Here is a 26,066-nt window from a genome sequence, read left to right as displayed (position 1 = left end):
CTAACTGTACTGGGGTTCACGATTTTATAATTATTTCTTAATAAATTCAATGATTGATTTTGAAATACATAATTTCATAAATGAAAGTGCTTGGCGTAATCGGTCTAGTAAAAAAGTTGTTATATTGTAACACGGTGGCGTGTTACGCGACACTCGGCCAGAGCAGAGTCCGGTGGGTGTTCATCCCTTTTCCCATCCTTTAACTTTACGCCCGTCGCGACATGATAATTTCGCGAGTCGATGCGAACGCGAGGCGACTTCGAGAGATGATATTTCGGGCAGGAAGAGCACGACACAAGAATGAGGGTCATGTAACCGAGACCGCCTGTATTCGCGAGACTATCACCGGCGATGATGAGAACTAACGCCTTGGGCCTGTAAGGCAGGCTTGTGAGCGGTGTGAGGCACTCTGTCTCTGGGAGCCCTATAGCGCGAACGTGTGTGAAACCGTCGGGCTGCGATACTGCGCCGTGAACATATACCAGGCGAGAGTGTGTGAGAGCTGCGTTGCTACCCAAGGGTCTGTCTTCCGCTGCCAAGGTCCTGCTACCGCTTTTCATGGGTCCAGGTCGCCCGGTATATTTGGCCATCCACAGCTCTAGTCCACAACAAGTAAGTCGTATTTCAAGCAATTGCCTGCCAGGTTGCGTTCTCTCTCTCGTCGCGAATTCCCGTATACTAGATATCCTCACCCACCGAGTAGAGTCATCATCGAGCCGACGCGAACAAATCCGAGTCTTATAATTACGCATTATACTCTGTGTATGATATTTATTTAATTGTAAATCATTTGGCTGTTGATAAGGCGTCACATCCGTGACTGGCGCCAAATAAGTTACCTTATTGTTACTTTTTACATTAAATAATACGCCTGATTATTAGTATCACCCTGACTCCATTTCAGCATCCACAAGGATTGAACGGACCACATCTCGCCCGGATTGGCACCCGTTACAAAATTTACACTTTTAATGCTCGATCGGTCAAAATTGGGGGTTCGGCATCACCTTAAAATCTTTTAAATAATCATATTCGGAAAATACATGCGTAGCAAGGATCAGAATCTTTGAAAAAAAAAAGAATATTAAGAATTTTGTTTTAATTCTAATTTTCAAGATTCGTACTTTCTCGTAAACCATGAGATTTTAAATGTTTTCCGTTTGGAAAATCAAAAAATAAAATAGTTATTTATGTAACAAGTGCCCAAAAGGCGTTTTTGGGCACGAGTGTGCGGAAAAAGACACGAGTGCCGGCTATGCCGGCAGGAGTGGGTGTTTTTTCCGCACACTGTGCGCAAAAAGCTGGGCACGTGTTGCATACAAAATTTTATGCAATAGTAGGCGAAAAATACGTTCATTTAAATGAGGCGTTTTACCGCACACCCGTGTCCAAAATGGGGCATTTTACCGCACATAAGTGTCCAAAAACGCTTTTTGCGCACTAAAAATTGTGCGAAAAAAGACATTTTTCGTCGTACTATTTTTAAAATCACGCTTTTTTTGGATAAAATCAACCATAACTTTTGACCGGATTATTTTTTAAAAAATCTGAGCTTAGATTCTAAAAGGGCATTAAATTTAACATAAGAACAGGCTACTTGCATATTTTTTTGACCCCTTTTTCATCAAAAATACAGCGACCGAAATGAGTGTCAAAAAAACGTCCTCTTGGGACTTAATAGGTTAATTTTTTGTTCTGATACGGCCATAGAAAAGTTATTTTCGATTGGGTAACAATTTTTTTCGTAAAAATCAATAATTTTTCTATTGTTATCGTTTGAACTGATTCCAACCATCCCAAAAGCTAATAAAAAATACATAAAATTGAATGAAACAGTTATCTTATTAATAAAACTACAATTATCAATTAATTTTCTGTAAAATTTTATAAATTTGTTCAACATGAAAAATATTAAATCTATTACTTTCATAAAAATATAAAGAAAAAAAATTTATGGTTTATTCATTTGATATACCAGACGTTAGTTGTATGAAAAGAAAGTAATCGCAGTAGGTTTATTCAAATTCAAAGGAAAGTTAATTTTATTTATTTATGTTAGAGTCAACTTTTATTCGAAATGAAAAGTTTTCGGGTACACCTTCCCGAATTTCTTTTCATTTGTGCGTGACTATAACATCAACATACAACATTGCATTATCTACATTTTTAATTTGATAACAGCACCGATGCTGAAAATACCTTTTCAAATTGATTTACATAAAAGGTGTCTTTGTATTAAACTTCTAATAGATGGTTTATCGAGAGCTATGCCTATTGAGTCAAAAGACGTAAACAAGAAAAATAGACCAGTTTTCAAGCACTTTAAATACAATAATACCACTTTTTACCAATAGATGGCGAGGACCTTTATCCGTAAATCCGCTAGCGGTAAAGTGAAAATTATTGTATAAGTCAGAGCATGACTTATACATTTACAGAGCGTTGAACATTAGCCATTCAGTGAACAGTTGGAAACGTGGAACTATATTTGTCAATATAAAAAACGTTTTTATTGGCCAAAAACTCATAAAAAAATGTTGAGTATTTCTGCCAAGGTATCAACATTGTAATTGTTGTGAGCGAGTCAATCACTCGCCATAAGCATATCGCTCTGTTTTCAAGACGTGCACGCGAAAATGCAGTCGACTTCGTTGCATACGTATACCCATTCGTGAGATCCGTGTGCGTAAAAATTGTTACGTTACAACGGCGTAAATTCCTACACGAGTTATTTTAATCGCATCTTTATGCAGCGAAAGGAGCGCTCCCTCGTATACGGTATTATGCACATCGTACTTACGTACTGTATAGAAGCGGAGCAAACCAATGAGGCCTTTGTTCGAGCTGCTCGTGCTAAAAGTTCGCCTCGTTTACCCCGAGCAGCGATCGGCCAGCCAGTCAGCCGCCCGTTTATAATGTAAGCGCTGATACCTCCGACGGATCTATACGGCTCTTATACGCGAGCGGCGTGCGTGCCTTACGTGTACGCGTATTATGTTATACACTGAACACGGCGTTCACGTACACACCGGCTCGGAAAACATCGTCGGCCCGACTTGCGGTGGCAGCGATAAAACCGCTTAATAGCGTAATTTTTGCTAATAAGCCTTGCGTTATGCTAATCATGGATCGCTATTCTTGCTAGGTTGCTGCTGCTGCTGCTGCTCTTGTCGATCCGATCGTGTAGTAGTGGCGCCGTGTAATTCGTGCCCTGCTTATAATACACATATAAAACGCTGCGAGGCTTTCCGAGCCGAAGAACGCGGGGAAGATCAACTGCACTTCGTGCCTGGAAAGAAGTAAAATTCAAGACGACGTCGTTCGAGTCTGAAATCGCGTACTCGACTCATACGTTTCGGTACTGAACTAAATAATAATGTACATAATGATTTTATGCGAGAGACGCTAAGCTTATTCAATATCAATAGGAAAGCATTCGAAGCGCCCTATACAGGACAAAACGTCAAAATAAGCGCATTAAATCTGCATTATTCGGCGAAAACTCTGATTAACAGTCGGCACGGCAACAACTAATCAATAATGCACTACTCTCTCGCACACACACATGTGCACTGTGCGCGAAATACACATACATACGTAAAATACACCGGTACGTATCGTCTGCTGCAGGAGCTTGCGCGCGTCTATGCATGTGTGCGCGTTTGCGCTAGGAAACAACTCGAGGGAATTTCGACGCGTTAAAATTTTCAGTATAACGCATAGCCCGGCGCGCAAGCAAGCAAGCGAGCGAGCGAGCTCCGCGCCCTGCGCATATACATGTATATATGATAACGCGTGTGTATATGAATTATGTTTTGCTGAGAGAGTTACATCGTCGGTGCGAGTCGAGCTTGCAGAGAGGGCGGCGGCACGCTAGTAGCGGCACCAGCAGCTAGAACACAACAGCGGCAGCGCGCGTGGCAACTGAAACTTTCCAAATGAGCTAATAATTGTTTCGTAATATGCATGAAGTTACAATAACAACGTCTGCTGTTTCACCCCCCGCCTCTCGACACTCGACTCTTCGCGCGCGGTAGCTTCTCTCTTTCTGCACGAGGCCTCGCGCGCTCAATCTGCCTCCGACACATGAATTATGACGATGATCGCGCGCGTACAGGATATATCGATTTATGGGTGGATGTTCCGTTTATGGTTTTTGAATTTGTCAACAATATCGAAGCTCGCTAGTGAATATAAATAAAAATAAAATAAATAAAATAAATGAGTAAAACAAACGTAATAGGTAAAAAAGGAAGTAAAATTACTCGGAGCCCCGGCCCTGATAAACGAATCGAGCTTGTACGAGGAGGAGCTGCTCGAGTACATATACGTACGCGTGTGCAATTGTCGGGAGCAACACTAGCTGGTATGCGGTAGACTCGGGCGCGCGTTATCGCTCGAGTGCAGTGTCACTCGAATAGCTGAATCTCACTTATCCTACCCCTTCTTCCTCTAAATACCCGTGCTGCTAAATAGCCACCACTAACATTGCCGCTTTCTCGTCCTTTTGTATGGCCTTTGCTGCCGCCTCGGTCGAACGTGTGTGTGCGATCGTGTGTGTACTAACCTACCCGCGCTATATCTTGGCTGCGTCGTAGTAGCATATATAGCATCGAGCTTTTTTTCTTCTCTCTGCGTCGACCGCTTCTCTCTCTCTCTCTCTCTCTCTCCCTCGGACGCTAACTCGCGCGCGAAAACTAGTTTTCTTGCCCTTTTATGTGTATGTGGCACACACATTACATTGTAGTGTACAACTGCTGCCTCTGCTTGGAGCAGCCCCGCTAGACCCGGTATACAAGCGCGCCGTTCCCTTATACCCCCGTACCCGCGCTCCACTGGTATTTATAGTCGCCTCTGGAAAGAATTTAATTGACTTTTGCAGGACTTTACGCGCACGAGCTTATATAGCTGCTGCACAGCAGCAGCAGCAGCAGCGGCACTTGGCCCTTTGCATATTCATATTGAGCATTCGCCACGGCGCCTGGGCCGTATATATAGTGGCAGGAGCAACGGCACCAGCAACACTCGTACACTTGCACACGTACACTCACGTATAGTCGCGCGAATACACGTGCACAAATACATGTATTGGAGTTTGCGTAACAGCCTCTAGCGTTTTGCCGACGTATATAAACATTCGCGTACACACATGTACACGTGCCACCCCACACCTATATAGGAACACGAAGGTATACGTTCTCGTTCTACTAGACAATTTACAATCTCAATACTGCGAATTGCAACAAAGGCAAGCGTTCTTTTTTTGCTTTCTCTTCCTTTCCTCTATCCCTCCCCCTCTCTGCATCTTTCTTTTTTTTCACCTTTTTCGAGCCATTACGCTAGATGGACCTCGAGACGATTATTTTCGAGTATGCGCGTGGGTGGCGTGGCAACGGCAACGGCAACAGCAGCGGAAGGGTTGCAGAGAAATGTCGAAAAATATTTTTCATCGTTTTCTCGAGATATTCTCTCCCTCTCTCTCTCTTTCTCTTTTGTCGCGATGCATACGTGCGTTATATACACGCGCACATGTATACACACCCACGTTGCGCTCGTACAATTCTGCTCTGCGCACGGATCGAATAAATTTGCAGTCGCGTCCACTGCATCGATGCGTTTAAAACTGCTCCCCCGGCCTATATAAAGTACGTATATAACGTAAAAATAAAGAGTGTACAAAACGAGCTTGCGCGCATAGCAAGAGAGAGAGAAAGCTCAACTTGTCTTTTTCTCAGCTAAGTTCGAGCTTCTGGAAACTCGAGCGTGCGCGCGTATCTTCCGCATTTTTTTCTATTCCACTGTGATGCGCTCGAATTACACTGGACTGCATTGAGCGAGAGAAGTCTTTTTCTCTCTCTCCCTGTCTCTCTCTCTATCTCTCTTCTTTCATTCCCTCCCTTTTTTTTCTTTTAACCCTTTAGTAGCATTTTATTCTGTACGCAGTCTTTTTCCTGGTTTTAGTTCTCATTTTCCACGCCTGCAACCCTGCGCTAGCGCAGGCCGAGAGCTCAAGTTTTTCACTTACTTTTCGTGCGAGCGCTCGTTTTTCTCATTTTCTTGACCGATAATGCGTACGATGGAAAAAAAGCTGAAAGCTCGGCTGAAAGCGTATTGTAATGCTGCAGCGAAAACAATTCGAACCTTCACCAATATGATCGACGCAATTAACATATGCTTCGATACATTATAGACAATTCATCTCAGCGAAGCAAAAACTCTTCCATCTTCCCTGGTAGAAATGTTCAACATTCGAAGGCTAGCTTTTGGTCGAATAAACAATTGGACATAAATGGGACATTATCGCCGGGCAAGAACTATAAATTTAATAAAATTTAAAATTTAAAAAAAAAATAAAAAAAAAATAAAACAAGCCGATCACGTTAAAATCTTTTAGAACCTTACTTATAAATTGCTTTTAGTCAACTACTTGCAGATTTATAGAAGTGTAGGTACTCGACATCCAGCGGTAAAAGATGGAAGTACTGTCACATTCTCAGGAGTTGAAAATTGATTCAAGTTTTTTAAAACAAAAAAATTTTTATTTTTAAGTTATTAAAACGGTGCTCACTGCTGAAACAAACAATTGTCAAAAAAAAGCCAATGCTAGGGTCCCGAAAGTGACCACTTTGCTGTCGATGTGCAAATCAAGAAGAGTGATTTTTGGGCGCCTGGGCATGAAAAGTAGCATACCTGCAGTCCTAAGCCGCGAAAAACAGAATTGTCTCAGAGTACCTATGAACATGCTCTGAAGCAGTAATAAACTATCAAAAGATTTCAAACGGTCATTTTTTGTTCATCAAGCCATTATTGATATTGAAAATTTTTTATTTTTCTTTCTAATTTTACTTGTCATCCGCAAAAAACGATCACGTACATCTCTATCATAAAAAAGAAGACTTCGTAGAACCGTTGAAAAATGCAGTAGCACACGTACGCGCGTCAACGCATTGCACTTTTCTGATAGCCAGCTACTCGGCCATATAAGCAAGATTGAAAAATCAGACCCATAATAAAAACATGAGATTACGCTTTGCTCGACGAATGACTCACTCTGGCCCGTATCGCGCTCGCTCGAGTCGTGTATGGGCAATTTAGCCGCACGACACACTTCGGCGTATATTATACGTACCAATATGGTGCGCACTCGCAGCTGAATACGCGAACACCTAATTCGTCTTGCGTGCAGTACGACTAGAAATGGCGGCCGCGTCACATCTCATTTGCCATAGCTCGAGTGCGAAAAAAGGAAAGAGGAACAGGGAGAGAGAGGGAAAGGGAAAAACTTAGCAATTCTTTTGATCCGCATGTGTACGCGCGCCTCGCGGACGTTTTCCATTTTTTCCCCGAAAGCTCGTAATTCTCTCTCGCGCGCGCTACACATAACACACGCCGGCAAAGCCGTACACCGCGCCTCGCGCATACGAATAAGCTTTTACCCAACATTGACATCCGAAATGCTGCGCGAGAGTTGAGTGAGAGAGCTGCTAGTGCAAGAGAAAGCGCAACGGCCCGCGCGCGAGCCCGAGAGGCGGTAGTGGCAGAAAAGCGAGGAGAGCGAGCGAGATGCGAAATGAAAGAGCATTAAATAGCATTTTCAATATACAGCTATATACACAGGGTTGCGAGTGAGTGTGTGTGTGTGCGCGCGCAAGCTCAGGGCGCGAGCTTTCGACGACTGCAGAGTGCAGACCGTGCCAGCCACGCGCAGGCGCACGTATTTCTTTGCGCTTTATTAGCTTTCTCGCTGTGTTTTTGCGCCGGTAGGCTGCTGCACCCCGGGCTCGTGCGGCTTTCTGTCTCTCTCTCTCTTTAGGTGTACCCTTGCGCTTCTGCTATTCGGTTATACACACACGTCTGTATAGCTATACGTGTACGAGTGTATAGACACGCGTTTTGGACTATATAATACATTTAAGCCCCCTCTATCACACACACACGAGAGAGCTGATATCTCGTTTTTGCTTTGCACGACCCGGCCACCTGCTCGCTCGTGAGAGAGCCACGGCACGGCTTATTCCCCGCGTATACACGTGCTTTTCGTTATTAAAACTTGATTAAAATCTCGAAAAATAGGACGTGCGGCATTTTTGATGCTGCACGCGCTTATAATGGGATATACGTTTTACATGTACGAAATAATCACCTGCTCGAACGTATTACACGCAGTGGCGCGCGCGCTCGAGTGGACCTTTTTTTAACGCAGCTTTTTCTCTCGCGCCTGCGGGGGTTGAAAAAATGAGCCCTCACATTCACACACGTACACACGAGCTTGCAAGCTCTTTACGCGCGTTGTATGCAGACGTTAACGTGAAAATGTGCGGAAAAAATGGAGCTGGATAACGAACACGAGTTACGAGTACAAGTATAATCGATGAATATGACCAAGCTATTCTTTTTTTCCATCGCACCTTATATAAAACTCTTTCTTTCACGCTGTGTACATTCTATTATAACTAAGATCGAGAGCTTGCAGGCCGATGTACTATTAAACGTGCGTGGGAGGGGGAAAAGTGACATTGCTCTGATTGAATATTTTCATCATCCACGCGCGCGGACTTTCCGCTGTTCTTTGGTCAACAAAAAGCTCGAGTTTTATCGAGAAAAAAAAGGAGGAAAAAAAACTAAAAAGATTTTTAATCCGGATACGCGCCGTCGGTCTTTACCTCCTCCTTCTTCGTCTTTTTTTTCTTATATAAGAGTTGCCGGTCGAAAGTACAGCATCTGCACTGTGCACGCAGCAATAAAAATCCAAATCGCTTTAAAACTTTCTTTGTCTTACATCTTGGCCGTAGGAAAACAAACTTTTACCCCCCAAAAGTCTCTTCTCTCTTCGATAGCATTACTTTCGAAAGATTTTCTTTAGGGGGGCAGAGGACGGGGGATAAAGAAGAAGACGAAGAAAAAAAGGGGGAAAACTACACGCCGACCTATTGTTGCAATTTTAATTTCCAACCCGGTAACTTTGGCGAAGAATCAGTTGAAGCCTATTTACGACACCGACGTATTTATCATCCACCGATGGCTAAACTTTGAGCTCGAGAGTGCGAGGACTCGATCGAACCCCGGGCACATCTATATATAGAGAGAGAACGAAGCAAAAGGTACATAACGAAATATCGCACGCGTATCGAAATGCCATTTCTCGAGGTGCAGTACTATTACTGCAACTATTTCGGAGAAGAGAAGCACACAAAGCCACACGCGCTGCAGCTTGCGGCTACGAGAGAGAGAGAAAATCGTGAATGGCAATTCGCGCGCGAGCTGGGCTTCGACTTCGACTGCTGCTGCTGCTGCTACGCGCGCGAAACAAAGTTTTGCAAGTTTCTCATGTGAACGTGTATGTGTATAGGATTTCTATGCGGCTCACACAGCTCATATACATAGATATCGCATTGTTAAGCCGGGGCGTCTGTCTCTATGTGAGCGGCTTTGGCCGAGCCCCGCCGATATATATTCGCGGCGACGAATATAGGTTTTTGGGGTATATACTGCTGCACCACCGCAGCAACTATATAGCCCGGCGAAATATACAGACGCTGCTCGCTGTCTATTTGCTTGATTGAATTTCTTCGCTCGCAATGCGAATAAATACATTTTTATCTCGAATCTTATAGTGCGGATTACTCGTGATCTCGCCGGTTATCGATCGATCGATGCAAGGATTCTTCGCAATCTCAAGTGCATCGGAGCTTTCGATTTTGAAGCCGCAATATGGGCCCCGGCACGCACAAAACTGTCGAGCGCCACGACGTGCGGATATAATACGAGCACCGAGGGCGGTTTTAAAGCTTGGCGTCGCTTACGGGAATTGGGGATGCGTTTACCAAGAGAGCGAGAGAGAGAGAGAGAGAGAGAGAGAGAGCGAGGGCCATACGGATTCGGTACGCACGTATACGTACGTAGCCGCCGCAGCTATAAAACTTTTTCTCCCATAAGTTTTTTACTATCGCGAGAAAAGGGAGAGAGAGAGAGAGAACAAGAAGAAGAGACTGAAAGTTAAAACATGACTATTCCCGCTGGGGTCTCTCTCTCTCTCTCTCTCTCTCTCTCTCTTCTCGAGAGGCAAAAACGGGCAAAAAGGGCAGATTCGCTGCATCTAAGCTACTGCTGCTGCTGCTGTGCAATGCATCGTGCACGGAATATAAGCTTTATCGAATAATGCACTATCTTTCTCTTCGCCTCTTTCTTCCGTCATGCCTGCAAGCAAAGACATCCAATACAAAAGTTGTTTTTGCCACAGCGCCCCCCCCCCCATTTGAAATACTGTAGTAGTTTTGTCTTTCTCCTTATTCGAACGATATCTGTTTCTCTCTCTTTTACTTGCACCAGTTGTAAGTCGTACAAGATTCAAATTTTCCATGTACACGATGAAAGATAGAGAGCGAGATAGCACATGTGTGCCGAGGAAAAAATTTTCGGATTTCTATTGGGACGAAAAGAGCTTTACGAGCAAAAAAATAGCTAAAAATAAAAAACGATCCGATGCAACTCTTAAAACTTGGCTATAAATTAGACTCTGGCATTGCATAGGCGCGCATTCTGGCCTCGTCTTTTGTTTGGCAGAATCCTTCGAAGGAATTGTTGACCAGTTAAAATATTAATTGTTGTGAATGTTGTAGAAATATTGTATAAACAGATAAATCGGTACCTCGATTGTAAACAAATTGATCGTAAACGATTTTGACATATTTCCTCGACACACCGATCATGTTTATAGTAAAATCGAATTAGTTCAAGTGTTGTCTTTCCCGGTGAAATAAGCTATAACACCTAATGATACATTTTACTCATTCCATTTCCTAAATAGAAGAATACGTCATTTATTCGAGGCACTAAAATGGATAAAAGTGAAAAGAAACCCGAAGAAGTTGTTTCGGAAAATGATTTAAGTGAACACGACATTGAAGTTTCCTACGAGAAAAAATACGTTTTTGATATTAGTCAGGAGACATTTACCCTAGAATCGAGTATCATAACACACCGAGACGCTACTCACAATGAACACAAAAATTACTCATGCGACAAGTGCAAGAAGAAATTTGAGTTCCGAAGTCATTTGAGTAGACACAAAATATCAGAACACAAAAATAGCAAAGATTTAGCATGCGACAGATGTGAGAAGAAATTTGTGAAAAAATCTAGTTTGTTTACGCACCAAAAATTAGTACACAAGGATCGCGAAGGTTTAACTTGCAATAAATGCGAAAAAAAATTTGAAAATAAATCAACTTTACTCAAGCACAAAAGAATATTTCACGAAGTTTTCAAAGATTACTTGTGTGAAATGTGCGCGAAGAGATTTGGAAATAAACAGAGTTTGCTCGTGCATATAAAGACAGTACACAAGGGTCGCAAAGGTTTCACCTTGAAAATCTTCAAAGATTACGCATACGACAAGTGCGAAAAGAAATTTGGACAAAGGTCGAGCTTGTTCTCCCACCAAAAGAAAGTACACAAAAGTCGCAAGGATTTCGCTTGTGACAAGTGTGAGAAGAAATTCGGAAATAAACAGCGATTGCTCAGACATCAAAGAACAGTCCATGAGGGTCGCAAAGATTACGTATGCGACAAGTGCGAGAAGAAATTTGGAAGTAAATCAGATTTGTTGAAGCACCAAAAGACTGTTCACGAAGGTCGCAAAGATTACCCATGCGACAAATGTGAGAAGAAATTTGGTTATAAATGGATTATGATTCAGCACCAAGTAAAGGTTCATGAAGGTCGCAAAGACTTCGCATGCGACAAGTGCGAGAAGAAATTTAAACAAAAATCGGGTTTGTTCTACCACCAAAAATCAGTCCACGAAGGTCGCAAAGATTACGCGTGTGACAGGTGCGAAAAGAAATTTGGATACAAACGGTATTTGGTTTGGCACCAAAAGACAATACACGATGGTCACAAAGGTTATGCATGCCTCTATTGCGAGAAGATATTTGGACATAAATCGAGTTTGCTCAGACACCAAAAGAAAATACATAAAGGTGTTTAAGACTATGCAAACCGCAATTGCGAGAAAAAATGACGATTGACAATTGTAAATATGTATAGATACTCATACATATGGTGTTCTAAAATTTCAATAAAAATTGTGCTGAAATAATTGTGTATTAGGCCTATTACCAACCCTTGGGCGTTCAACTATCTTCACATCCTTTTTCACTATCGTGGTGTTTTATTTTTGAATCAGATGACTGCTAATTACTATACTTTCTATGCATTTTTGGGCGCTTGTTTCTTAGCTGTTCTAGCTACTTGGTTCCAGCTATTTATGCAATGATTAGATCAGTCGAATTTTTTCACGTCTTAGTTGGAACTGTGAATGGGGCGAGGACTTACTCGGCTTCAGGATTTTTGTTAAACCTCACGTAACAATATTGCGATCTTGAATTAATCAAAAGTGCACTTTTAATTGATATTGATAAACTTGCTGAAAGGCGGATTATTTCTGCTTAAAAAAGATGTGATTGGTAATAACAATACGTTCTATCTGAAAAACCATATTTAATAATTTAATTGAAACTAAATAATGTTTTCTAAATTTTCTCTAAAATTAGTGAAAGCCCTCATAATTGTTTTCGCATTACGTGAGCAGCAAATGAAAGTTTCAGGGAATGGCTCTAATCCACCACTGATTATGTCCTTTAAGTCTTAACAAAATGTTGCATTATTACAAACTAATGTTTTTTCTTCCAAAATTCCAGAGGCAAGGATGCATTCATGGAGAGGAACTGCCTTATTTTTTCGGTGCACCACTGGTCGCCGGACTCGCACACTGGCCAAAGAATTACACGAGGACCGAGGTCGGCCTCTCAGAAAGTGTGATACTCTATTTGGCCAACTTCGCTAGGACTGGGTAAGATTAATGCATAATTTTCTATGTATACCGGCTTATTTTAGTCGTGATCTATTCTATAAAAAATCTTTACAATTGGAGATAGAAACTGTTTTTAGGAGTCCCGAAACATGGAAGAACGCGTAAACATTAGAGACTTTTATTGGTATCTAGTCTGTAGGACTATTTATGTGTTCCTGCGAGAACAAAATATCGTGTTTAATGGAATGATCACTTTAAAAATGATTATGGTAGTAATGCACACAAAAATTTTCACCTAACTACGTAACTGAGGCTTTCCATCACTTTCTTGATTGTATGTATTCACTATAAATTTTTACGATACACAACAAGAAAATATTTAAGGTTATACGCCGCAAATAACTGACATACTTTCAATCAATCTCTTGTATAGTACTAGCATATAGCATATATTATATCTTTTCAGGAAAATAATTAATAATTTACGAATAGTAATCACTTGCTCGTCTTGCAGCTCAGTTTCACACCAACCAGTAAACACATCGGTTGTATATTAGCAAGGTTATTTCACGACTATGATACTCTTTGGCGAAACTTCCCCCCCCCCTTTCGTGTGGCGATTTTTATCTTATCCGTTGTTACCAATATCTGCATTGTAAATGGTGATAGTTCACTATCTCTATGAGATGAACTTTAATAAAACCTTATCAAACTCAAACTCTACATTCACCTGCGTCCCAAGCAGTGTCTGAGTGTGTTTCGCTTTGTTCTCGATAGGGCGTTTGCAGATTGTCACGAAATGGTCACTTTACTGATTTGCCTGGAGGAATAACAAACAAGGTGTTGTGGGTTAAGTAAATGAGAGACCTTGTATGTTATTCCTCCAGGCAAATCAGTAAAGTGACCATTTCGTGACAATCTGAAAACGCCCTTTATGTTTCGTAAATATTCTCGCAATAGATTTTACATGAAAAATATTTCAAGAGAAGCTCTTTTTATTCTTTAATTCGAATTTATATGACTAATCCTACAAATCGTGGAAGCTGTAGGAATGTTAGCCTATTAATTTTTTTAAATCATTTAAAAATCTCGTATTCTTTGATCTCAAATCCTTTTCAATCAGTAATTTTCCGTAGTTAATGAAAGTTGATTTCATTGAGTGAACGGTTTTTTTTTAAATGTTCTCATATAATGTGACATTCTATATGCATTAGCGAATAAAGCAAATCTCTATTATTCAATATAGAATTTTGCGGGATATGATTTAGCCGACATTAACGGAAGCGCTGAATTGCAATTGCATTTAAACCTGTCCGAATGTGCGAACATGATATAAAATAACATTAATGAACGAGTGCGATATTTATATACACGCAATGTTCCGGAGAAATAGAGACATATAATACGCCGTTGCGTCCGTCCGCAAACTTTTAATTATTGCCCTCATCTCGCTCGAATGGCAACGAAAGAATAAATAATTCGCTCGCCTAGCTCGTATTCAAAAGTACATTACGAGCCCAGTTATGGTCTCGAGGCTAGATGTACGTTTGTACGTAGCACCACCTCGTTCGAGTCGCGTAGCGCAAAGCCTAAACAAAGCTCGTGAATTTTCTATACAACGCCATACGTACGCGCGCGCTCGAAGGGAGCGGCCCGCCCGAGAGTTATCCTTGTTACACGACGTTTCGAGTATATAGTAAATACAAATGAAGCGATAATAAATATCAACAATGCGCCCCGCGAAAACTAAAAGTGCACTGACTGTCCCGGCGCATGCGAGCTGTTAAGCCGCGTGAATTATTTACAACCCTATGTACGCGCGCGCGCGCGAATCGAATAAATCAATTGACGCCGCGAGTGCTAGCAGCAAAGGCAAGAGAATAATTTAGTACTCGCGTGTGTCTCTGTGTGTATCTGTACGTCGGTGCGCTCGCAGCAGCATCAGCAGCCGTCGACAAAAGCTCAATATATATAAACAGCCAAACAAAGTCACTCGTGAAAAAGATTAATGCACTACGTATATGATCCGATGAGCACTTAGCTAATTATTTATTATATATATCTCGATACTATACATTGTGCATACCTATGGAACAAACAGATGCTCGAAGCGTACACGCGTTTGTATGCGCATTTGCAGCGAAGCTTCTTTCATTTTCGAGAGCAAAATCGATCCTCATCGTCGATCTATAGATGAATTATTTGATAAATGTCGGGAAACATTTTAAAGTTAAGAAAAAAGTGAGAAAAAAAGAGTCAGGAAAAATTGTTGGTCTTTAGTGAGTGACTGATATTATCATGTACGTAACGTACGATTAAAAAATATTATTGACACACAAGAAGCCCGTATAATTAATTGTATCGGAGTATATAAATCGAGAGTGCATTAAAATATATCGATTCGGCACGAATGAAGCTGGGGCGCGCGACTCCGTAGAATACGAATTTGCATGTATAATCTCTAGCTGATCTGACGTTGCACCTCGTGCGCCCGCCCGATCCGTGATCAGAATTTTCACCCATATTGTCGATCGATACATTAATGCAGTCCCTCCTTTCTCGTTACATGTATTTTACGACCTGTATTATGCTTCAGGCACATTAGAAATTGAAGTAAACGCAACAAATAGCTGTTACATGCCTCGTTGTAAGCTTGAAAAGTTTGTATTTACTGTTTAGTCATTCAGGGAAAATATACATGTGTCATGAGAATGAATAAAGTATTATAAGCGTAAAATGATGATATTCAAAGTTTAGAGTTGGATCGTTTTAGTTGCATGGGATACATATTCAATAATGCATACTCGAGGATAAAAAAAATTCAAACGCTGGGTCCATTAAGATATATATTTGAGTTCCGGCAAGCTGAATTGCATAGACTCACCTTTACAAGGTTGATTTGGTTATTTACTGTATAGCTCATAGTACATTATATTCCCTGAGTTGTTTGCCAGTTTGGAAACATGATTAATAATTCACAAAAGATTTGATAACCCGTCAATAGATGTCGCATTTTAAACGCGCTGATTATAATTAATAGAGTTAGTCACTCATATAAGACTTTTTTTTTATCATCGCATATTAATTGCATTTTGTGAATGAATGAGACAAACCTCCCAGAGCGCACTTCGTACCCGACAAACTTACAAAGGAGATCTACCTAAGATAGGGCTGTGATTTACCTTGAGAAAATAATTAAGTATGTGTATTGAATTTTCTTGTCTATGATTCGTGAAATTTCGAAGGCAACTTATTTTTTATAGATTTCTTTCGGTCTCCTCATTAGTGCAGCTACAGTTCTGTCCCCCCGTATTCAGAACTCAACGAACTCAGATATACTCTAATCATCGATTTTCATAAATTTTTTGACGCATTTCGAAACATGAAAAAAAATAATGATTTTCAATTATAAATATAGAAAATATTTATCATTGCAGAAATTAAGCAAAATTCTACAATGCTGGAATTCAACAATTATTCTTTTTTGACAAGAACAATTTCTTTGATTCACAGAAATCCAAACGAAGGAACCCCCGAGCCGGGCTCTCCAGTGTCCAGACCGGAAAGATCGAAACTCAAAAATCTCGAGTGGACTGCCTACGAAGCAGTTCATAAAAAATACATCAGCATAGGTAAGTCGTGAATACAAATTATGTAAGCTTCTCGATGCGCGTCAAAAGCACACCACTAAGTACGGCACCATGAATCCAACATAAATCATATAAATAAGCTTTCAATCATACTTGGAGAACATCTTTGGATAAAATTCCACGAGCCCTCTGCAGTATACAGTGGCACGTTTACCCGCAGCAACAGCTTATTTATCTTATTCCAACTCGTTTGTGTTTTTCGCGTCAAGTTTCCCTTCGTATATAAATACGGCAGCCAAGTTTTTTTTCCCACCCACCCACGGCATCTGTTCCCGTACACTTCAAGTCTCGCGGCTTATGCAGTCCTCTAAGTAACGCGCATACATATACACACACATACGCGCATATACTGAAACATTGCGCGACGTATACGCGTTACTATTTTACTCGGGGATATAAATTCACGAGACAAGCTCCTCCTCCATCGCTCGTAATCTTTCTTGCGTTTTCTCGCGAGTGAAAAATTGAAAGAACAGCCAGTTACACTTATGAAAATAATTTTTATCTCGCATAAATAAGCGTACATACGAAAAGTGTACATTTTCCTTTTCAGCGATTCCTTTAATGTCACGTAGTAAAGTAACGCGTAGAATAAAAAGAGAGAATTTTCATTATTTGGAAACTTTTTGCTTGCCTACTCGAATCGATTTGAACCATCGAGCAAGTTCGATGCTAAGCAAAATTAATACACGAAAATCAAAATAGACGATGCATCGCGCGTATACTTGGTCGGAAACTCGGGTGTATCCATTTCTCGCTCGTTAAAAGTTTTTGTTTTTTCCGGATACAGGCCTATTTGAGCGCATACGCTGCTCTCGCGATATCGACGCACACACACAAGTTTCGCGCACGAGAAGGTGGGTTGGGGGAGGGCTCGATGATTCGTCAAGTATAGGACACATTGAGGCGCATTCGTCGACTAATTGGAATGAAAGTTTACTTTCTGCTGAAGAGGGACAGATAGAGAGAGTGAGAGGTGGAGAGAAAGAGAGAAAAGTTTCGCTCGGATGGAACAATCTTGAATAAAGCTCGGGGGAAACTCGCGTAGATTTTCTTTGTGACAATTGAATAAACACACTCTCGCTGACGAGGCGAGAGAGAGAAGGTCGGCAAAACAAAAATCTTCACCGAGGCACATCCTCTAGGCACTTGTTCGAATTAACCTATTTGCTTTCTCGGGCTCTCTCTATATACTGCACTGTGCGATCCACTCTCCTTTTTTTGCTTTCTTTTTTAATTTCCCGTCTTCAATCGAAGAGAAAAAAGCCCAGGAGCGTACTCGTTTTATATATAACGTATATATATGCGCACCAGGCATCGATGATCAATCTCTCTTTCTCGCTGCTTCTTTTTTTTTTTACGTCTTTTCATCCGCAACTTTTGCCTCTACCTATCGCTCGGCTCGTTCATCTTCTTCTTACATTCAAGCTTTAATTCTCCTCCTCGCTTCTCTCCCCGAGCCCCCTGGCCTCTTTCTTTTCTTCGATGGCTGCAAGCTCCGACGCCTCATACTTATCTATATGTATACGGGCCTGCCTGAGCGAAGCTAATGCTCGCTGATTAGTGGACTCTCGGAATCAGCTGCGCGCAGAGGAGGGTAAAACCTTCCCAGCGGCAGCAGCTACAGTGCGTGAGCTTCTCTGCTCTCTCGGGCTCCGCACGGACTCTCGAGTGCAGGAGGCAAGGAATATTGCCCGAGAAGATTATGTAGGAGCATTATAGACTAAATAATGCAGAGAGAGAGTGCAGGGAATACGGAACGGACAGGATGTCGTAGGTATATAATCATCGAGAGATGGAGGAGAAAATAAAGCTCGAGCGACAAAAATCTCTTAAATTGATTGAACGAGTTTAGCGTTTATATCGTGGAATAAAATAGCCGTTTGTCTTTGCTTATGGGAGCTGCACCGTGCGATGTCTTCCGCGCCCCACTGCTCTGTACAACGTAAGTATCGGGGATAAAACTGAGTAACTGCGAGGAACCACCTTGTCGACAAATGGATATCCAAGATGTATACATAAATAATAAATAGCGTCGCGTCCGATGGATTTCGAGTGCGGGAATAAACTTTGCTCGAGTGGTCGTGAGCGCACACACGGATATTTTATTTTCTCCTTTTTACAAACAAGTGTACGCGCGTGTGCGCGCGATGTACACTTGCAGCTAGTACTGCGCCGATATACATACATGCGAAATAAATATATATATGTATATCCGTACGTGGCGAGAGAAAATTTCAATTCGAGCTCTCTTCGGGCTACGCTTCGAATTCCGAACGAACGTTTTTCACTCGGCTGAATTGTACTAATACTTTTTTTCCTTTTTTTTCCTACGCCCTCTTCCCGCTCATCGAATAGCCTCCGCTGTACATGTAGGTATACTGCTGCGTGTGTGTGTGTGTGGGTGTGTACACGTGTATTGCGCATATAAATTCAGAAAACCTTAGCGCGTTCACGGCCGGCGGGGCTATCGCTCGATGCTCGCTCCGAGTCGCGCGGCGGCGCGCAGGCATTGTGTGTCCCGCGTCGCGTGTAAAAATGATACTATGCGCGCCCGATTTTACTTTTTCTTTCTTTATTCATATATCTACGCTAGAAAACGAAGGGAGAGAGAGAAAGAGAGAGACGGAGTTAGATTTCCTCCCGACGCGCGATAGCGCAACGGCAAAATATTCGACTTTATGAAAAATCATAGCTGGCCGGAATCGTCTATTTATCTTTCTCCGGTTTAAGCGCGTGCGGCACACGTGTGCGTGTGTATGACTGCACATGCAAAATTCCGTGACCCATCGGTCGCTACGTGCGCTTCGCACTATGACACACATACTAAACAAGCGTGCATATAAACGCGCGCGAGCTTGCGGATGTATATTTTACGCGGCGAGATACGCACGGCTCTATCTCTGGCACACTCTGCAGCGAGAAAAGCCGTTCAATTCATTGATTATTTGTTTGTCAAAGTTGCGCTCTCGATCCAGCCGCCGCCTCACCGCCTGGAGAGTCCGAATGCACATACATATAGAGCTATAGTTATATATAATAATAATAGGACAAGTGCGTGTGTGTGCGAGTTGGTGTTTGTGTGCGCGCCTGTTTACTCTCGGGAGGCAAAGTTCGCCTATATACAAGCTTAGCCGGGATATTGATTGTGCTCGCCCATAACACATATACACACACACGATATATATGTGAGGAGTATATACTTGAGGCCGAGAATTCGATAAAATGATATGGTTCAATTGTGCGCTACGCGGGTCATATACCTGCAGTACGTCTTCGCAGCAGAGAGAGAGAGAGAGAGATGCGAGAGAGCTGTTTCGAGGGGCCCCTCCCTCGTTCGCCACCTCTGCCTGCACGAAGAAAAACTCGATCCTATTCCTCCTCCTCCTCCTTCTCTCGCGTTGCACATTTCAATGATAGCGAATGTCAAATATTTATTTTACACGTACATATATGCGCAAGCTCGCGCGATACATCCAGCCGGATATACGAGTACATTTTTCTGCCTCGCGCGCGTCTCTGTTTACTTATTGTGTAGCGGGCATTTTTCTTCGAGTTTTGAGAGAGGAGAGAGAGAATGAAAATAAAAAGGAAGAAAGGCAAAAAAAGAGCATCCGTGCGGACCGGGCATGATGCCAGCTCGAACAAACAAATAGAAGTAAATGCCACCCCAGCTAATTGCAAGGTCTATGTGTATTGTATATAGGCAATCCTTTCGTTCTCGAGGATAATTCGTTGCCTCGTACCCAATCTTCTCTCGTGAAAAATTCCGCTTTGATTATGACCTTATTGAACACTAGGTAAAGTACAACAGCGTGATGAAAATCGCAAAAGTGCTATGTATATTATGGAATATTGGGCATTTTACCTCGACGTAATAAGCCGAAGTAAACCCAAATTTGCCGCGATATGCGAACCCGATTCAATTAAGAAAAAGCCACGTATTATAACGCTGAAAATTAAGATAAGACCGGGACGGGTACATAAGAAAAAGCATTATATTAGCACGTGAGAGAGAAAGGGAGCTTTTAACTTCTTTTGCCTGGAGCTTGCGTTATAATATCGTAGGTAGAAAAAGCGACCCTCCTGTACGAGAGAAAGAGACACACATCCACAGTAGTACTTATAACGTGCGTAATAAGATGTAATTACGAGATGAGCGAGAAGTTTTCGTAATAGGAGCGCGCGTGGAGTATTTTACTCGATACAAATCGCGCCACGACTCGAGCTTATCATTTGCGTATAGTCTCGTTCCATATTAAATGATTATATCACCATATAATATCAAAAAAAATTAAGGCGTATCATAGAGCTCGTCCTTCAAACGCGATGTATTGCAGATGAAAAAGATCGGCGCATCGAAATAGTAAAAGCGTGAGCTTACAATACACATTTGATCAGCAACGCGAAATTTTTATGCATACCGCGCGCAGTTTTTAGTCGCGGTCAGCTAGCAGCTGCCATGAGCCTTTTTTTGCCTCTCACCCGCACACGCGAACCAAAATTAAAATAATGGTGATACGTACGAGATGTCTATTCCATAATTCAAACCTTATCTACGCGCGAGCGCGTGCGTGCATATCGTACCAGGGTACATACAAACGTGCGCGACAGTAGTACTACGCAGTGTAGTTCGTATGTTTCTCTAACAAAAAATTAAAACTAAATCGTTTGCGCTCGCTTGCTCTCGGACCGACTGTGTCTGTGTATTTGTGTGGGAAAGCACATACAGCTCGTTGCAGCTCGTTGCGTCTAAAAAACTTTTTCCACTCGTACTGTACTAGCTCTAACGCGCGCGCGTGCAAAGATAAAAAGAGAGGATAACGCAAAGCTTCATTACGTAATTATACCTGCGCGCATTTAGAATAGCGTCACCCCCAAATGACGAATCTCGAGAGCAACGTATATGTTATTATGTATAATACAAAAATGCACAAAGCATATAGAGGCAGACGCGTACGAACGCGGCGGCAGTTCAAATGAAAATTTCACCTACTTCTGCGTTGGTCTGGCTACGTGTGTGTTGGTGTATATAAATGTTTTAATGGTGCAAAAACTCGCATGGCTACCTCGCGCGGGTGTGGATGTAAGTACGAGCGCACGAGCTAGTAGTATCTCATTTTAATAATACGCCAGAAAAACGAGTTTATTATTCATTTGTTTAATTTAATTTTTATTTTTTTTACCTCGGATGAAGTAATTAGATCGATTATACGCGCATGACAAACATTCACTCTGGGAGAAAATATTAATACTCGAGTCTGGGAAAAAAATATGAATCGCTCGAAGACTCATTTTCCAAATAAATCAGCTGGATTTTTACACATTAATATATACAGTTCTCACTTTCTCTTGATACGTCGAAGGAATTTTAGTATACTTTCCCTTTTTTTCCCCTTAACCCTGTGTCGATTCTGTCACACCTTTCCCTCTATCCCCATTTATCTCTCTTTTTGGACTATCAGAGATGAAGTCGTATGAATTTCAAAGTGAGAACACGTAAGAGGTGTAATATGTAGTAATGAGCTTTTCGATTCCGTCAACAGATGGAGCATTACAAATTCGCAAAAGCAAACAATTGAATATTTACGAAAAAATTGTTCCGATGCACTTATAAATAAAGTGTGTCTGTTGCTTCCATCGAGCCACTTTGTCTGGCAGTATGCAGTCAGCTCCTGGACTCTAACCAGAACACATTGCCAATCGACTCGCGCATTGTCACCGGATAGTTAACACAGTCGTCTCCTGGATTTACATCTAAGCTAATGCCCAAGAACAAGGTCTAGGACTTAATAAGATTCAATAGAGAACTCATTAAAACAACTAAACCTGGATCTATTATTTCATTCCCCTCTTCACTTTTTATTTCAAGCTTCAAAATCGACCGCTAGATGGCCCAACCCATGAAAGTCACTCCCTCAAGTGACAATCCATTTTTTAGACTGCTAGTAGGAACTATCGTAACTTCCAAACCAACATCCTCACCAGACACCAATACGTCTGCGTATCAAGTTGCGGGTTGGAAAATACAATGAACATGATAGCTTATCATGTACATTGTATTTGAGGAACCAACAAGTGGGACGTTGACTTTTCTCCCTTTTCTGTGGTTTTTTCCTCCACACTATTCTGACTCATAGTTTCTTCTCCATTTTCTGTCGTTTTTTCCGACTCACAGTGCTTTTCAAATTTTCTGCCACTTTCGTGAGGAACCAACAAGTGGGACGTTGACTCTTCCAAATCTCTTGCGATCGCCTCAATTGCGTCTTGTTCCGCTTTTTCTAAAAATGATGCAGCTTCGACTATGCTCGATGCAGCTCCGACTATGCTCGATGCAGTTTCGACATTGCTCGATGTAGCTCCAACTATGCTCGAATCTATCAACTATGATTGAATCGAAACCTTTTGGTTAGAGACGAAAAAATTATTAGATAAAACAATTTCCACAAGAACAATGGGAGGAAATTCAGCTTACACCAGTGCAGAAACAATAACCGGATAATTATTGTTGTGATGTTTATGCTTCAGCGTTCACCGAAGAGATTGCTTTAGATAGAGGACCCAGAAATTACCACTTCCTTCGGAACGGACTTGTAACTATTCTAAAACGATTTCTGAAAAATTTATAAAAGCCGGATGAAAAGTGCAAAGTAATTGTCCCTTCAACACCCTACTGATTAAAGCCAAAAATCAGAAAAACAGAACATCTTGGCCCAAAATATACCCGACTTGATCTATTCAGGTTTTATTTATTCGCATTGTTTTAATGATAATACCTGTTTTCATTGTTGCAGATATCAAATCAAAGCTGAAAAATCACTACAGAGCTCACAGACTGTCGTTCTGGTTGAACTTGGTGCCAGATCTGCACAAGCCTGGCTCCGACGACGTTCCCAGATCTCATCACCTATTGGACGCCGAGCAGGTACATAATATTATATCTTCGATCTTGTCTCAGCTCGACAAATGCATAAATACTCTGACACTTGTATGGTTTCTGTACTCATCCGACTGGGTGCATGTTCGCAGGTACCTCCGCGATTCATTCAGAGGCTACCATCGACCTCGACGCGCGCCACCACCGTGGAAGCGACGAGCCCGACCCCGACGAACGTCACCACGGTCCAGCCGAGCGAGCTGGCCTACGAGGAGTCGACGCCCCAGCCGGAGGACGGCTTCGCCGCCTACAGCACCGCCCTGAGCGTCACCATCGCCATCGGCTGCAGCCTGCTGATACTCAACGTGCTGATATTCGCCGGCGTCTACTATCAGCGCGACAAGAATAATCAGCAGCCGCCACCGAACGGCAGCAGCAACAGCGGCAGCAACTATCCCAAGAAGAGGCAGGAAAACGGACAGATGCCCAACAATATATGCGGTGAACTCGGTGGGTACACCAGTCTAACTCGACAGCTTTTATTTTACCTATATTATAGCGTGATTATCACCCTGCTTTTTCGAATACAAAATAGATTCCAGCAGTCTATCATTTAGCATTATTGCATAGCCTGATCATAGCGCTGACGTTTACATTTTCATCCATAAAAAGAAGAAAATTTCGACTACTCAAATTTTTTTCCTGCTCTCATACATAGGAAAGAATAATAGAACCTCTTACTCTTTACCCGAATTTGCTTATTATGAAACTTTGAAGTGAAAATTCATTCGTCCGTAAAAAATTAACTGACCATAGCTATGCGTGTATTTTTAGAAATCATTGGCAAACAAAATGATTTCATGCGTGATTTTAACTTATTTGCTTAAAAATTAGACCACATAAATATATAACAGAGACTGAAGTAAATGAAAAAGTCAAACGTCAATGTTTAGAGTAATTTTCAAGATTCAAAATGGCGGATATGAATCGTTAATGTTGAAAAATCAAATTGAGTTCTCCAATTGGCTTGGTTTCACTTTGTGACTAAACATCTGCACTAAAAAAGGTGAGCATTAACAAAATTCAAAATGCCCTGACAAAATTATTAGATTAATTACTTCGAATCGATAATGAAATGAGTTGTTTACAAGCTGGCCATTATGAATTTTGAAAATGTACACTGTATACAAAAAGTTCTGCAATTGGCTGTGATTCCATATCTTGAAATTCGGAATACATGAAAAAAGAAAAGTCGTGCACTCGATCTTCTCTCCTTTTTGTTGCAAAAAAAAGAGAAAAGGAGAGAGCTATGCCAAAAGCCAATTAAGAAAAAGAACTAAATGGGATTTTTCATTTTGTTTTTGTAGGTCAACCGTACTGGATACGCCAAACCGAAATGTGAAATTTCACTTCAATATATCGCTTTATTACCGATATATCGGCGTATAATCTGCTCGAGGCACCGATATTAGCCGGCGTGTGATTTTCCGTAGGTTAGCTTTTACTGAACTGAACTGCATTATAAAAACAACACGAGAAAAGAAAAAAAGACACACTGTCACTTAATGCAGCACGCCAAAAAAAAAAAAAAATATATACGAGCATCCGAATTAGATGAATGCAACACACTCGAGCGCATAGCATTATCTGCACAGTATATCCGCACATTCCATCCACCTGCACCAATCGACACATTCACGTCACACTGCTAGAGTAATCAGAATTTTTTTTCTCATTCAAATGATAAAATATCTATATATCAAATCGACATCATTATCATCATCATATGCATTGATAATAATACGATAATAATATATTTGCAAATCAACGTGATAACGTATTAAAATTGCTCAAGACTCTTTCATGTGACAAAATCCCGCAGAGGGCAAAGGGTCTCTAGCCGGCAGCGGTGGCGGGCATCACGTGTCGATCGAGCGCCACCACCACATGCAGCACCATCACCTGCCGCCGGCCGTGTTCGCCGATCCGCCCAACAATCATCATCACAATCACGGCATCTCGGTGCCGATGCCGCCGCCCCCGCCCAAGAACGCCAAGCCGAGCATCATCGCGACCAGCGACAAGCTCCAGTCTAATCAGCTGCTGCAGCAGCAGCAAAATCTCATCATCAGTCCGAACCATTTGCAGCAGGTCGAGATGGGCATGTCCATGCAACAAGCCGGCAGCTCGAGTACCTTGAAGAGGCAGCAGCAACATCATCATCAGCTTGCCAATCAGCAGCAGCAGCAGCAGCAGCAACATCATCAACAGCAGCAGCAGACCATAATGGAGGAGCTCAGAGTCTGAGATACGATGACTCGCCACGAGTGCGTCGAGTTTTCTTAAAATTAAAAAAAAAACTGAACACTATAACGAACAAAAAACTTTTCTATATACGTGTCTCGATGTGTAAGCCACCACCCGCTGCGTGCGGTGGTTTCGATTGTGTACATACTTTTTATAAATATATATTATAAGATAAGGCACATCTCGCGGTACGGTATGGTTTTCGTGGGATTTCGAATCTACTGCCATAAGTGTTAATTATACTTCGGAATCCAATAACAAAACTTACCTGTCGCCGTTGATAAAGTAGCTCTGTAAAACCGATCATTGCCACTGTAAATACGATGGATTTTTTAATATACTCGAGAGATGCATTTTGATACGCTCCTTGTGCTTACGTGGGAGAACGTTCTTATAAAATCCTGACATTGTGTTCGAT

General features: G+C 41.8%; 1 protein-coding gene across 1 annotated transcript in view; it reads left to right on the top strand.

Moving 5' to 3' along the window:
- LOC106660039 (neuroligin-1) overlaps window positions 1–25,678 on the top strand; it is a 49,556-nt gene extending 23,878 nt beyond the window's left edge. The window contains exons 8-13 of the mRNA XM_023460380.1: window positions 12,702–12,853; window positions 16,328–16,446; window positions 23,259–23,389; window positions 23,494–23,957; window positions 24,119–24,135; window positions 25,224–25,678. Coding sequence (XP_023316148.1) covers window positions 12,702–12,853; window positions 16,328–16,446; window positions 23,259–23,389; window positions 23,494–23,957; window positions 24,119–24,135; window positions 25,224–25,648 — 1,308 coding nt within the window. The 3' untranslated portion in view covers window positions 25,649–25,678. The remainder of the gene's footprint in view (window positions 1–12,701; window positions 12,854–16,327; window positions 16,447–23,258; window positions 23,390–23,493; window positions 23,958–24,118; window positions 24,136–25,223) is intronic.
- The last annotated feature ends 388 nt before the right edge of the window (window positions 25,679–26,066 follow it).

This window comes from Trichogramma pretiosum, unplaced genomic scaffold (genome assembly GCF_000599845.2).
Source record: "Trichogramma pretiosum strain Unisexual culture from Peru unplaced genomic scaffold, Tpre_2.0 scaffold29, whole genome shotgun sequence".
Classification (NCBI taxonomy): domain Eukaryota; kingdom Metazoa; phylum Arthropoda; class Insecta; order Hymenoptera; family Trichogrammatidae; genus Trichogramma; species Trichogramma pretiosum.
This window is presented reverse-complemented; position numbering and strand designations above follow the sequence as displayed.